The 16,336-nt window shown below is 40.5% G+C and overlaps 1 protein-coding gene across 1 annotated transcript; it reads left to right on the forward strand.

Annotated features, from left to right (window-relative positions):
* Positions 1–822: 822 nt before the first annotated feature.
* Positions 823–10,702, forward strand: ZNF488 (zinc finger protein 488; the record flags this gene model as incomplete). The annotated part of the gene is made up of 4 exons (XM_082285822.1): positions 823–827; positions 1,739–1,961; positions 7,337–7,565; positions 9,519–10,702. The coding sequence occupies 4 exons, from the start codon at positions 823–825 to the stop codon at positions 10,700–10,702; spliced, it is 1,641 nt and encodes a 546-aa protein (XP_082141948.1).
* Positions 10,703–16,336: the final 5,634 nt, after the last annotated feature.

The following is a 16,336-nucleotide window of genomic DNA, read 5'->3' on the forward strand; positions in this document are numbered from 1 at the left end:
AGGGTGCTCAGAGGCTGCAGCGATTCAACACACCGACAGCACCAGGGGCTGGGGCATGTCCTGCTTCACTTTGTCGTGGGACACTGTGTTATGCTGAGATGTGACACTAGATGGTGCATTCGCCAAATGATTGGAAAAGAGGGCTCTTCCCTGTGTCGAAACCTTTTGGCGCAAGGCTGATGGTAACTGTCCCATCTGCTGTGTAATCACAGTGCATCCTTTTCACAACTTTTCACAAAAGTGACCCTTCTGTGCAAGAGTTGAGTTCTGTGCTTCCACAGCTGCCAGGGTGGCATTTTGAGACTTTGGCACTTATGCATGTAGGTTTGGGGGATTTTTTGTCTGATCACAGATTAAGTTAACAAGTCACTTAGAAACAAGCAAACTTTTTTGTCATACTGAGTTTTAGGGATGCTTGAGGTTGGATAGAGGAGGTATATTATCCCATTCTTTGCCTTGGTTGTGTGGTTTAGGCCTTCATCCTTCCGATGATTACTACATACTGAATGTATGACCATGTATTTTAATATTTTTAGGGTAGGGTCTTAGACCTTGCCTACAAGGAATAAATTATACTGAATTAACTACACTGGTTTAGAAATTGATTTAGTTAAATCAGTACAACTCTCCTGAGCACTTTATACCACTTCAATTTAAGTCATAAGTCAGTGAGCAACAAATCAATTCTGTTGGCAGAGAGTGAGAAAGATTAGACTAGATCTTCAGCCCTTCTATCTCAGTATTTATTAGGCTAAGGCCTCTTCAGGGCTTGTTGCTGTTCTCTTTAATTTTTTCTGCCTAATGGACCTGATCCAGCTCTTGATGGCGTAAATGAGGGGTTTTCCATGACCTCCAGCTGGGAGCTGGAAATGGCTATATCTTTATTAGAAACCTAGAGAGGCTTAGAATGACAAATAACTCAAGCCTGTCTCCTCACTGCATACTGAGTTCTCAGATTGTGGCTCATATTGCAGAAGTTGCCTCTGCAATGACAAATATATTATTCTACATTCAGGGCAGAAAAATTCATCCTCTAAAGACAGCAATCTCTACTAACATTGTGCTAGGAGTATCACTATGCAAAGAGTCATAATCTGATTTGATTTTCTCAACAACAGCTGATAACATATATTTAAGGCAGGCTGAAAATAATTCTTTTCAGGAATTGCCTCAAATGTTGTGCATTCTGGTTGGATAGACTCAGGACTCAGATTATTCCTGGTTTTGTAGCAGCTTAACCAGAATCTAGACTGATGTTGCACTTAAGTGAAAAAAACACAGCTTTTTCAAAATGCGCTTCAAAAAGTCTTGCTTTTTTTTTGTTGCTGTTCTCTTTCTCTACCTTTGTTCACACTTCTACAAACTACTACTAGTAAGAAGGATATCTGAGAATATGTTTAACAAGAATATGCTGAGTTCTACTCACTGCAAATTTTGCTTGTTGTTCCCCAAGCTTCTTACTCCTGTCTGTAGAGAGCAGCAGTTGAACTCTTGGACTGTCTGCCTTTTCCTGGAAGAGTAATTCACTTGTTTACAAACCTAAGATTTTGATTTAGTGCAAAGTAATCTTTCTCTTTCTGAACTGGATGTTAATAAAGCTGTAAACTCTGTAACAAGCAATGTTCTGGCATACTCTTACAATTCACCTACAGCTCCTGGAAGTCTTTGTATTTCAAGTAGTGATGCCACCTTCCACTTCTATCTCTATGCCAAATGTGATTTCTTGTGTTTTTTACAGGTTTATAATGGAACTTACATATTTGCCTAAATTCCTTTGGACAAGTGACAACAAGCTTCTGCATCACCATTTTCCAGACATACTGGCTACTGTTCATACCACACAAGACATCCCTGAAGAAGTTGTTTTTGGACCATGCATGCTCCAGAACACCCTGCTGGACACTGTGGCTTTCATTGCTCTCAAGTGTTCCGATAGACGGACCATCCACTATGTATTTAAGGTATGAGATAACAATGTTTAATGTTGCACCTATCAAAAAGAGTTACACCACCCCTGAGAAGGTAACTTTGCAACAGGTAGGTTCTTGTTTTGTTCAGCACAAGTAACAGCTCCTTCAAAGAGAAGTAGCCAGTGCCTTTCTAATTTATGAGCTGCAGACTGGAAGGACCTAAGGAAAATTGTTTCCTTTGCAGGAAAAATACAAAGTCCTATGCTGACGATTGATGGCCTGCTTCAGATCTGACGTGGAATACAAGGGAAGAGGGACAAATAGTTTAGTAACAGCTAGCTCAGGTTTTGTCAGGACAAAGGAGGTTTACCTGGAGGTATGACAGCCCTGTGAGAGCAGAGGGGGAACACTGTGGCATTGCACTGATTCATGCAGGTGGTACATTCATAGCATGCATTTACAGATCTGGGCAACTGCTAATCCGGTGTGCTCAGTTATCCTTTAAAGTGAAACCACAATGGCAGTCAGGCAACTAGTCCACACAATCTTTGGGCAGCCACAACTTAACTGCTATTAGGACATGGACCTCCTCAAGTTACCTTAGATAGGTATGTCTGTGTTACAGCTACACTTTTCAATCACTGTTCAACTCCAGGGTTGTGATGGAGTGTTAACTCTCTGGCTCTAATTCCCCAAATTTTTTTGTTCCATAGCCACTGTTTATCATGCTGTCCTCTTACCCTGGATTTCTGGGTCTTAGAGTGCTTTTCAGTCACCACTGGTCTAGATGAAGACAGAGAGGTGTTTTACAGTGTGAAGAAAGCAAATTTCCCACATTCTATGGCTTGGATGGATCTGGGAGAGATCCAGGTTTGCCTAAGATTTCTGTGCTTCAGAGGAGAGAAATCCCAGGGCATATGTGTAATATGGAAGTGTAGTGGTTTGGTTCTAAATATCCATTACCTACTTATTTTGCTTCTGTGAGATAAGAATTAGGAGAAAACAAAGCAGGCACAAAACTTAAAAGAATATAAAGAAGTTTATTAACAGAACTAAAAGAAAAAAAGTAAGAGTCAGACTAAACCTTCAGAACACTTCTCTTCCCCCCACCTTTCTCCCTTCTCCAACTGACAGTGTAAAAAGACAACCCTTGAGATTTTCAGTCAGTTTACCACCTCTATAATAATCTCAGTTCACTTAGGGAGAGGAGTCTCTCTTGCTCATGCTGTGGAGACATCTCCACAACAAACAGTTCTCTCATGGCTTCAGTGTCACAACGAGACAGCCGCCCGGCTTGGTTCTCTGCTCCCTCATCTTACAGCTTTCCCACAACTGTTTTCGAGGGTTCAATCTTGAGTTAATGGGCTACCATTTTAAGGTTGAGCTGTTCAGAAACAAACATTCTCTTCACCCATCTCTGGGAGCATCTTCATCTCTAGGAACAGAGGTCTTCTTCTTCCCTGGGAACAAGGGTCTTCATCACTTTCATCTCTCTCTGTTCAAGCTTCTCACCAGATCACAGCTACTTCAACATTTGCTTATTTCAGCACAGGTGCCTTTGCTCATGGTTGCGGTTTGAACGCTCCACCCCCCACGCTTTCATGAAATTACAGTGGGTACTCTGATGTATCACAGTCCATCACCACCATAGCTTTACAACAGAATTTCAGCTTCTAAGCTTGGAGCATCTCCTCCTCCTCCTCTCTTGGGGTTTCAGCTCTTCCTTCTTCACTGACTTTGGTGTCTTTATGGTGTTTTCTTCACGTGCCTTTCATTTTCCTTTAACTTGGGAGAGGATTGATGTCTGCAGGCTTCATCTGTTCTGGATCATCTCTTACAGCACTAAGAGAGTTGATGTCACCTGGGCCTTGCAGCTGGAATTCGCCTTTTGCTCTTGGTCACCTAATTTCTGCCGGGTGGCGGCTGGAGCTCGTTTCAGTGTAGTGTTTGATTTCAGCAGCCGCACTGGGTGAGGGCTGGCCTGGCCTGGCCGTGCCGCGGGGCCGCCTGCACGGAGCAGGGCCGTGGATGGAACAGGGCTCCGAGGCTCCAGGGTGGCTGTGTCCCGGCCGGCCCGGCCCGCACTGAGGGGCTGTGCCGGGTGTCCAGCGAGCAGAAGCGGCTGAGATCTCAGCCAAGCCGCACCGTGGCTGACCTGGCCGGACCACCCCGAGCAGGGCCCGGCCCGGCCCCACTGGGCCGCACAGGCCCCGGTTACCTGTTCAAAAGCCAGAAACAAGAGCTTTCCCAGGGTTTGTTCGTTCTTAAATGTGGATCACAGAGGCGTGTCAAGCTTCTTAAGTGGCTTTAAAAAGTTGCCAATATTCAAACTAGCCAGTTGTGGTTCTATTGGGTCTGGAGGAAGCTGTAAGCACCTGTTAGCAAGAGAATCACTTCCGTGACTGATGGAGCTCTCTTTAACTAAAAACCCAAACTATGCTAAACCATGACAGTTGTTGGGAGATAACCTGTTCTACACTTGTTTTAAACAAATTAAGAAAGAGAAGAAGAGGCTTTAAGGTTTATATGACTGATTTGAGTCTCTGGCACAAGTTTGCTTTCTTGGACAGTGTTGTTAGTACTCCAGGAGACTGACATACTCTTTGGAGAGAGACCTGTACTGAAATGAGGCTTTATTTTTGGAATATTTCTGTATTTCTCCTGAGAGTTTTGAATTACTGTAGAGATAGCCTCAAAGGTTTTCTACATTGGAAGAGCCCTCTAGAGGGATGGCTTTAGTGTTTTTCTACACTTGAGCTAAGTAATTGCTATGCAGCAATGAAATTGGATGCCTCAGTTGGCTCAGATCTCTGTCTTTTGGCAGTAAATACATGAAATTCTGTGCAAGTAGCTGTTCCAGATGCAATCGGTAGTCCCATATCCTGTTAACTACTCATAATTAAAAGTAAACCTTCCAGAAATCAGGAACTACCATTAAGCTTCTAACTCTGTGTAATAATTAAAAATGCAATAATTATATTATTTTGTAATCATGGCACTGAAGTGCAAAACAAGAAATGGGTTTTGCTATGCTGGCTATAGTACAAACAGAATACACACAGGAGTAGTTTAGCAAGGTGGATTCATTGCAACTGAGGTTTCTGTTCATCACAGCTCATCAGCACTCCTGCAAGACTTTGGGGAATATTATTTCTAACAAGGGTTTCATCATCTTGGGCTTTTTTGTTTAGACCAAAGGGGGACTCTGTCATTTTTTTTTTTCTTCTCATTTTCTTGGAGACCTTAAATTGAGCTCCTGGGGCCAATTTGTACCCTTGGGCAAAGAAGAACCCTTGGCAGCCATTGGCACAGGTTTTTTCCAGCTGAGCTCCTCTGCCCCTTACAGCTTCTTGGGAGTTTCAAGAAAGAGCCTTATTTTCTCTCTTCTCCTCCAGTATCCCCCAAGTGAGCCACGTGGCCTCCATAGCCCAGCTGTGACAGAGGGTGGGCTGTGAAGCCCTTACCTCATATATGGATGCAAAGGATCCATCTGAGGGATTGACATCTCCAGGAGAGGGTGGATTTTCTGGGTTTATAGTGTCTCTAAACACATGAAAAAACTAGAGCTGGTTCATGGTGCTAGTTGGCGCGCCTAGATCTTATCTTATGTCTGGTACTCCTGCTCACCTGCTTTAAGCTCACTGAGCTCTTTCCCTGGAGTCCTGGCTCCTGGAAGAGCTGTGCTCCCTTTGACTTTGCTTAGAGCACTGAGTGGCTGCTCTGTATTTCTGAAACACAGCAAGTAAAATATGACAGCCTCTGTCATAGCTGTTAGTTACAGCCACTGTGTGTGGGTGGCTGTTCTTGTGTCGCTGTCAGACACTTGTATTTCTCAATCATTGTTAATTACCATGGCATTTAGAGAGAACCAGTTACAGGGCATGCTAATTTATTTTCTCTCTTGCACTAATTAACTTCTAGGCTAATGGTCTCTTAAAGCTTCATTCTTGTATCCAAGCTACTAATGTGATCAAACTTTTCATGGTAGGTAATAGTCAGTTAAAACCAGAGAAATAATTAGCCAAAATATTGTTTCTGGTACCAAACACCAATGAATGGCTGCCCTGCAATTAGTGGAAAACAAAGAGCTATACATTGCTTGGGGTGAAATTTAGATCATACTTGTCATTAGACATTTCTCATTTTCAAACTTCTTCCTTTCTAAACAGTGACTTAGTGCTTCAAAAATTAGTTGAGGCTTTTTATGAGTATAAATGTTGCCCTTGATGGCCCTGTGTTTCAGCCTTCAAGCTATGAAAATCTTCCCCATCTTTCAAATATTGCAGAGGACACAGATCTGCTGTGGTAAACACCAAGGAAAAACCTATGAAGAAATAAATCATTCCCTATTCAGTGTAAGAAAGTAACTAAGATTGGAGTCACACACTGAACAAGAAAGACAAAAGCAAATGTTTTGTACTTATATTATTTCATGGTCAACCTGACTAAATGACTCAGAAGTCCTGTGGAGTAAAAATTATATGTGATTTAGGACAATGCTGTAATGTACACACAGAACAGAAATTTAATTTGAGCAATAGATTTAATATTATTTTTTAACTTCTTAGTGCCTGACCTTACAACCTGAGAAATGTCTTTTAACTCAATTTTTTTTTGGTATTTCTGAACGCACACAAATCAACCCCTTGCAACTCTCAGAAATTATTTAACAAAAAATATACCTTAAAATGAATTTAATTAATCTAGTGAAGGTAAAAAAAGGAATACATAATTTTATTTCTGAAAAAGGAAAGAAATCATATAAGTGCTTCTTAGTTGCATATATTAAAATCTGTATTTTATGTAATCTAGCCAAACAGATATGCAAATACCTACTTGGGGTATGGAATCAAATATCCATGATTTTTCTTAAACCTCCTGATCCATATCCTCTTACATCAGTGAAAAACTCCACATGCAGCTGTCCTGAGTGTATGTTCATTTTCACACTGCACTGGTCCAGGGGTCTGCACATCTCTCACCCCCCAAGTGACAGCACTCACACATCTCCTGACTCATATCCCATTTTCCCACGGGATTGAGACCCCTTCTTAGAGAGGATGACACCTCCTGTACCTCTGTGATCCACACCCGACACAGTCCCATGGGATGGTCTGCAAAGGACAGGGCTAGAGACTGACCAACATACCAGGCCTGGCGTTGCCATGGGAGGTTAGCCATGAGCATTGGTGTTTCCTCCTCCCTCCCATGCAGCTGTATTCCCAGAGCTCTCAGCCCTCACACCAGGGCAGCCTTCTCCTTATGATGCCTTTGGATTTGGTGACACTGGCAGATGTGTTGGGCTCACAGCTTTGTCATATGTGCTCAGTGTGAGGCAGAAAACAGGCTTTGTTCTTGGATTGGATGAAAATCTTGCTTTGGGCCTCAAGACCTGTAACTTGCCTTCTTTGTGTCCTGTCTCACAGGTAGATGTTACATCTGTGCACAGTCCCACAGGACTGCCTTGGATGAGACTTGTACAGGCAGCTGCCAATAGCAAGGAGCAGAACTTGGAAGCTTACTTAGAAAACAGTCAGTTGTACTATCGCTCCACCAGGAAAATCAATAAAAATGAGGAACTGCTTGTCTGGTATGATGAGGAGCTTTCCAGCCTCTTGGGTTTCAATGAGATAAAAGCTCAGAGTCCCCAGAATGGTAAGTACCAAATTGCTGGCTGCAGGGGTCACTGAGGACAGAAGTGAGTCCTCATCTTCCTTAGTATGTGCTTGTCTTGTAATACAAACCCTGTCTAAATCCTTAGCTGGTCAGCTAAGAGAAAAGACCTTTTGCTTTGGGGTTTGAGCTGGAGGCACAGAGTAAGAAGCAATTTGCAGTTCTTAATGCCATTCTCATTGCTACTTCCTAGCAGAGGATGGTGCACTAGGGATTCATGCTGAATTTTTGAGCTATGCAATGGAAATCTATGCATTTGGATAACTCAGAATCCTAAAAGTCTAAAGTATCAGTTGGAAATAGGCCTTTTTTAGCTCATTGAGAAATGAGGTATAGGCTAGTGTTCAGCTTTAATCTTGTAAATGAGCAGGATTTTAAAAATACATAAGCCTAACAGCACTGCATACAGTATAGTCTGCCTATTTAGTGTGGGACACAGTGGAAATGAGGAAAAGGGCAAGCTTTCATTTCTGAAATGTTGCTGGAAATTCATTGCTCCAAAAGAAATTGACCTGGAAGTTGTTACAAAACTTAAAATCCAGGTTACAGAGACACCAAGCAAGTCAGTCAGGTCCATGCCAAGTCTGACTCCAGCTGTCATTTGCTCCAAACCTCATCTAGTTAGACTGGAACAGAACCATTTCTACATTCCCTTTAGCTGATTCAAACAAAGCTTGTATAGATTGGTTGGTAAAGGTGTAGGTTGGTAAAGATATGAGTTAGCAAATTTATGTGGTAATGTGCTTGTCTGTAAGTTAGTATTAAATTAATACAGACACATTCATAGCAGGAACCAACTAAATAATTCCAGCTGGTTTCAGTGCATTCTGTTAGTTTCTGTGTAGACACACACTGCCAGGCCTTTGGATTTACCAGGAAAGGGTGTTGCTTGCACAAGAGACACTAATATCTACACTCAAGACTTTAATCTCACAGGTATAATGTTCCACCCATTTCAGCAGCCTTATTTTCTCATGAGAAGTTCAGCTTCTGTAGTTTGTAAAGTGATCTAAGCTGTGCTGAGTCCCAACTTAGGAATTTTTAGTTCTACCCAACCAGTTTATGAACTTTCCTATATATCCCAGGCCTCAGGTGCTGTCTGGCATCACTTGGCATTTTAAAACTGCTGTGTTGTGAAATAATATAGCATGGATATAGTTTACAAAGGTTAAGATGTACCATATCTGTGTTGATTGCTGAATTTGGTATCATCTGTTCATGGGCAATCAATCATCCCAATGAACCAGAGGTGCAGTAGGTCTGAAGGCCAAAAGGAAAGAGTATTCCTTATTCCTCCTGCCCATCACTGGCATTGTTTCACTTTGAACATCATTTTCTGTGCTGCAGACATCTGTGCCTTAAGGCATATAACAGCTTGCCAAATGAGCATGAGTAAGGGCTTCAGGCATTAAGGTCAGATGATTTTTGAATGGTATTAAACTTCCAGAGTATCCTAAAAATAGAAGCTCGTGTCAAAATCTTTGAATCCTGGTCTAAAACTCATTTTTGCTTGGATATATAGCATTTAACATTCATCCTGAATTAAAGCCAGTGACTTAGTTAAGAAATGTAGACCCAAATCTGGGTTTAGACTTCAAATCATTATAAAGTCTAAATGGTTTTACCTAGATCATGGTGTCCTGGCCGTTTTATGTACTTTTATGTAATATAATTACATTTTATGTAATAAAATCTAGAGTTGAGAGTCTAAATGAAATAATTTCTGGCAGTAGCACGGAAGCATGGAAGCAAATAAGAGTGAACCATTTTGCATAGCAGGTAGGGACCTGATTCTGCACTTGCATTAGTTTTACCATGTGTAACCTTGTGTGACACAAGAGGTGTTTCTGGTTTTTTGTGTCAATGACAGGATCAGGATCTGCATCCATCCATGATTCCACCTTTGCAAAACTCATCACTTGTCTGTTTCTGCAGAGTTGAGATGCCAAGAATGCGACCGAGTCTTTAAATGTGAACATTCCTATCTGTCCCATGTCCGCTTCCTCTGTGTCCCAGAGAAGAACGCTCTGCTGTGGAGAAACTTCCAGAATCCTAAAACTGAAAAGAGCAACCTAGCTGAGCAGACCACGAATTTCCACAGTCTGGCAAGGGACCTGGAAGTCAAAATGGCAGCTTGTAAAGATGATGCACATGGTCTTATTGGAGAAAGGAGAGCAAAATCTGAAGAGGCTGAGAACAACAGGAGCAGGAAAACAGTGTTGTTGGAGAAAACCAATAATTTGACTGAGGAACGTAACTGTGGGGGCAAGGAGGAGGTTGTGGGAGAGCATGCATTGGCTGGTTCTTTCTGGAAGCTTAGTTCAGGGAGGCAGTCAGCTAGGAAGGATGCTTTGGAGCAGAAGCAGAGTGCTTTCACTGAGGTCAGGAGGATGAAAGAGAAGCTGAGGAATGAGAGACTGCAGGAGCCAGAACAGGAGGATGGCACAGTCCCACTTGGTAAAGAGCAGGTATCAAAGGAGGTGTTGCTAAACTGCTCTGGCAGTGCATTCTCCTTTGTTTGGCCCACCAGAGCTCGAGGAGAACAGAAGAGTGCTTTCAGCAAACCCAATAAGTGTGTAATAGAAAGAGCTGCAGTAAATTCTTCTCATCCCATGAGTGAGTCAGCAAAGAGCCTGGGGGAGCTGTCTGGCTTCATTGCCACCACAGACATCATGTGCTGCAGCACTCTTCTCAATTCCAAGTTCTTTGTCAGTGATTTGTGTAATGCTCAGATGCTGCAGACAAGCATCACTCAGAGCAATGTTTTCCCATATACCTCAGAACCGTGGCCCAAGCAAGCAGGAGGACAGCTACAAAACACAACCACCACTTCCTCTTCCTCCTCCTCTTCCTCCTCCTCTTCCTCTTCCTTGACTCTTCTTCCCCCCACCTTCACATCTTTTGGAGTGGCTGCCCAGAACTGGTGTGCCAAATGCAACCTGTCCTTTCGCATGACATCTGATTTAGTCTTCCACATGCGGTCACATCACAAAAAAGAATACTCCTCAACTGAATCTCAGTGCAAGAGGAGACGAGAGGAGAAGCTGACGTGTCCCATTTGCCATGAGTACTTCCGAGAACGCCATCATTTATCCCGGCACATGACTTCTCATAATTAGAGTGCACACAGATGTCACCAAGGGACTGGGCAGGTTGGATCAAGAAGGGAATGATAGTTCACTTATATCCATTTCTTTTTGAGTTTACATTAATTTCTTTCAGGAAATCACTGTTTACAATAATTTATAATAGATGCTTTGCGAAAAAAATATAAAATGTTTACAAGAGTCTGAGTGAGTTTTAACTTTTGAAAACTCAACCTAGCCCTTGTCAACCTATTTTTGAGGAAATAAAATAGTGAAATGAATCCACATGCAGTGTTAATTTGCAGAGTAGGGAACAAAATTATAGTTATGCAAACAGAGTTTTCTTTGCTTATATTTGATTTGCTGGTGTCTGTGCAGTACAATGTAAATACAGAAATAACAACCACCTCATTGAATGAGGAACATTTAAGCACTAAAAAAAATCAGAGCTTTTATGCTAAAAGAAAATAAGTTACTATTTTTAGCAGCATTGGTGGACTCTTACTCCTTTATGCTAGCTGAATCAGCTCTTTTACCAAATTTTTGAGTTAAAAACTGACATCTTACCATCTCCTTGGCTTTGAAAGGGACCTGAATTTAAGAGTGTTTGAATATGATTGTCAACAACTGACCAGCAGACTGCCAAAGAGGATGGGACATGTAAAGCAGAATATCCAAATTCTGTTCTAGGCTCTGCTGCTTTTGAAATATCTTTTACACAGTGAAATCAACCTGGGTCTGTATCAAAATGTGACCTGTTGTCAACCTTATTGTGTAGACAGGAAGCAAATATTCTAACATCTGTGTGACTTCAGTAGGCATACAGATCTGATGGGAGTAGAGTTTAGCCTGCGGTTTTCAGGTTTTGGATATACCAAAGGAAGCAGTTAGGGTATCTGAATTACAATTAGCTACTGATAGATAGAATCTGCACTCTAATTCTGGATGATAGGCTCTGTTCTGGTAACTGCTAGAAGAGGAATGGCCTTCACAAAATTATACATGAATTGCACTGCATTACACCAGCCTGTCTATCCTCTGGTTTCTACATGGGCCAATTACAACTTTTTAAAAAAGAAAGTGGCATATTCTTTCTCTTGTCTGTCCATGAGACATTTTTCTCATCTACTTCATTTTGAGTTTTGCTGAGTCTCAGCAGCAGATAAATTTATACTGCTCTGGATGGTAGGAAACACTGTCTATTGGTACTGGAGCCCAACTAATTAGCCTTTCACTACTTTTAAAATCTATTTAGGGGCTAGATTTTGATGCTTTATGACAATGTGTTCTTCAAGCAATCATTTCTCCTGCTCTTGTGTAGGATTTTTTCAGGTTGTCTGATGTTTTTGTGGCACATCTGTGAACCTCACCTGCCTCATCAAAGGCTATTACTCCCTTTCAGACAGAGAATGATCAGAAACCATTCATTTCCCAGCTGAGACTAAAGGACATTTCAGTATATTCTCTGTGTTCCACCATACTGATGATACACTCCACTGGTTTTTGTATACTGGACAGAGTTTTGAGTTACTTTGATGATGCCTAGCTTGATAATGAAAATATCAGCAAGTAAACACATCTGAACAATAAAAGAGAGACTGACAGTCTTAGGCTGTCAGTTGAAACCAACATATTACACTAATTTTTCTCTCTTGGGAGATTTCTATAAGTGAGGAGATTGTATTCTTCCCAGTATATTGCTGTTGAACATTAACACATGGCTGTTCCCTATTAATATAAATCACTGGCTATGAACCCCAGCTTTATTTTTGAAACACAAAGTGATAAAACTGTTACATTATGTCTTTGAGTTTAGAAGACAGTTCTGGTTGGATTCTAACACAGCTTTCCAAGGTCAGTGGTGGAAGCTCTTTCACTCGAGCCATTAAAAACAAAAATGAACAAAGACTTCGAAACATGGAGCACAGGGAACAACCTTGCATTGAGTAGGGGATGATGTGGTTTCCTTGTAATCTTTCCATCTCTATTTTGTGTCCAATAACATTTACTATGTAAGGAATATATTTATGGCAAAGTGTAATGGGCCAAATTTCACTCCACCTGGGTGCCAGCCAGTTTACTGTGAAGTCAGTGTCCATAAAGTGTAATGAAGGACTCTGTGGTGTAACTGCATTCATATGTGGTCAGGGTTATATTTCCTATTAGCAGTTTAGGCCAGATTGTGATCTCATTTATTCCAGTGCAAATCCAAAATAATTCCATGTTGCTACTCCTGATTTACATTAATGACTTTAAGATCAGCCTGGCCAAGTATAAATAAGACTAAAGATTTTTTGGTACCATTACTGCAAAATGTTCTCTTCTGTACTTACTGAAAGATGCCATGTTTTCTTAACAGTTTTATGATTAGAAACCTAGCTTCAGATTTCTTCTGGAAAAAGACAGGACCAGCTGTATAATGCTCCCTAGTATTATTTTGGCACATCCTTTCAGCACTACCCTGCTCCAAATGCCTATTTTTCCAGCGTACTACACCTGGTATATAATTTAGATTGGAATGAAGCAGCACCAAATCTTACTGGTTACATTGTTTCAATGATTTTGTGTTGGACAAAGTGTAGAAAATCAACCACTGAGAAACAGATGCTAAGTCTCAAAACCTCTTCAAATGGTGTGTTAGACCTACCTCCTTAGAGTTCTCACCGGTAATCAAACTTCATCACTTTGCTTATGGTATAAGGCTAAGCAAGCAGCAAGGTTACAGGGAGAGATAGCCTCCCTTTATGTCATGGACTTGCTTTCTTTGGGAAAAAAGAAAAGGTAAGAACTCTTACCTAGTTTCCTTGTGGGCCTATCTCAGCCACAGCAATTCATATACTGTGATGCTGAGCAATGTAGGAATGCCTTCTGTGCACAGAAAGGCAAGAGGACCAGTTATGAAAAGTGGCAGAGCTGATTCAAAACGCAAAAATGAGGGGAGGTTTTTAATAAGCTTTATTTCTGGTACTTTCCTCACCTCCTCCAACTCAGAGGCAGTGCATTTTGGTCCTGGTATGTAAAGATTGAGGATTTCCCCCTTGTTGCAGGCGGTGTGGGCCATACTGCCCTTCTTTTTTTGGTAGGTGGCCATCAGTATAAAGATTAGATTAACAATTTGCTTCTTATTCTGAGGTAAAGGGTTTTGTGAACTAAGACTTATTTAGACACACAGCAGACCATTTACACACACAGCACAACAGTATGACATCTTGTTGCCTGCTGCATCTGTGCTGGTATCAGTGCAAAACCACACAGATGCCAACAGAACCAGAACTTGGTTCCTATGTGTAAAACCAGCTCTTGTGTAATGCTCCTTGTGCAGGCACAGTGAAAGTCTTTTATGTGTCTCAAGTTTAACTGAGTGTCTCATCTAAACTGGGTTACATAAACCAGGGGGCTTATCCAAAATTTTTAGATTTTATTTCTTTAAATGAAAATATTCGTATTAAAGCTGAGTGAACCAAATATTGAACAGGCAGAAGGAAGCCTAACGAGACAAAGAAAAACAAACTTCCTGTAATTGAGTCATGCTGGAAGCTTATTTCCCCTTATGTCTAGAAGTCTGAAAATTTAAATTGGTGCAGATGAAATCCTGCTGGAAGGAAAGCACTCACTAAGGCAGGGGGTTTGTGAAGAAATGAAGGACTGCATTCTGTACCTGTGAAATACTGTAACTTTACAGCAGGGATCTCTGTCTTTTCTACAAGTAGAAACGCTAGGGAGGGCAGGGAAATGATTTTGTTTTTAAAACAGGAGGAGAAAATTTGTAGTGAGCTAACTGGTTCTTTTCCTGTCTTTGCTAGCAACTAACTGTTCAGTTTGATCAAACAACAGTTTCTCATGACGTGTTTCTGGATCAGTGAAAAAGGACACAACACAATGCTGTCAAGCTTAGCTGTGCAGGCTGTGTTTCTGTAATGGATAATAAGTTTATCAATAGGAAATGCCAGATTAGGATATTTGTAGACTCACTGATCATTGATACCTGAACTTATTCTGATGAAGATGTGTTTCTCCATCGAAATGACACTCAGATGTGCTTTTGAGAAATATATATTTACTTGTTTTTTATGAGGTAATTTTTCACTAATCTAGGCAGCCTGTACAATTCCTTGGATCTACAGAGCACAGTTTGGAAATCACTGGACTAAGGTAGCACAAAAGAAATAAAAGCCGGCTGTCATTTCTTGGTTAGTTGTATGAATGCTAGAAGGAGAAAGATGATACTGCTAGGTAGTCTGATACAACAACTCCTTTCTTTAAATGCCTTTAAAAGAAGCATGATTAGGATTAAAATTCAGGAAGTTATTCTAGGTGGGATGATAAGGAAATTGTGCAATAAACTGTAGAATGTCCATGTCAGCTCTGGAACCAGATGAGAGAAGGGTGGCAGTTTCATCGTATTTCCTGTTTTGTTGTGGAAGGGCATTTCTCAAATTGCTTGTCCTTCCCTAAAAACCTTCTGTTTAACTTTCTCATTTAAACCACAAACCATGGATTTTCCTTAGCTAATTTTTGTTTGTGCTTTTGTGATATTCAGACCTTTCAATGCAGTGTAATTTTGTACACAATTACTGTCTGTAGTTTTGTGAGGTCTAAACTCATTGAGATGGGCATAACTATGACAGAGCAGTTTGTGAAGACAGGAAAAATTGCTTTTAACACACTCGCCTTTGTTAAGCCTGGCAGTTTCCATATTAATTAGCCAGTACTATGAAATAGTAAATAATATTTTGCCAAATAATAAAATTTCTCAAGGTTGCACAATAGTTTTCCAATGAAGTCAATCACTGTAGTAAATTAACAGCACTATTGATTTAAAATGGTCTCACCTGCAATTGCGTCTTCATTGTTTGTTTTTCCAACTGGATTCCAATTTCTAGACATCTTTATTATACATATGTATTTCCCATATTACTATGGGAAAAATTTATTTGCTATTTGTGCCCATATGGTGTAGCTTTTTTGTCCTTGAATGGATGGCTAAATTTTCTAAATATTGGGCTTAACAATTAACATTGTTTGTACATGACAGCACAACTGATTGTTTTTAGGAAAACGAAGCAGTTTATCTGGATTGAGATATTAAAGAGGCTTAAAAGACATTACAAGAAATACATTAGTGTTGTTTACTCATTCATTGACAACTCCATTTTTTTCCATAATAAGAATATTTAATATTCTTCATACATATATCACTTTACACAAAATTCTGTATGGGTTTTAATTCATTAAAATATTTTCCGCAACACTGAGAAGTTTAACAATAAGCTAGTGCATAAAAATCAGAACATGAAAATGACTCAAAAGAGTCCAGGTTAGAGATCACACTGAGTGTAGTTGATAAGACAAATAAGTAACAAAAAAGATGGAAAATCTATTTAGTTCTTAAAATTTTCTTCCTGTACAAGCTTGAAGTCAAGTGTTTAACACAATAAAAGAAAAATGGCAGGAACTTACAAATGAGCAAATGAACACCGATGTGTAACTACTCTCGATTCTAACTGAATTTTGGGAGACCATTTCCTTAATTTAATTACCTTACAGCTGGCATTCTGTAGAGATGAGAAAATCTGAGATCTAGATTAGAGTTACACATATTTTTAAATCATTTGGAAGATTGATGTTTAACTAAGAATTGTAGGAAATATAAGGAATGTTGTGCAT

Source organism: Coloeus monedula (assembly GCF_965178545.1).
Source record: "Coloeus monedula genome assembly, chromosome: 8".
NCBI lineage: Eukaryota > Metazoa > Chordata > Aves > Passeriformes > Corvidae > Coloeus > Coloeus monedula.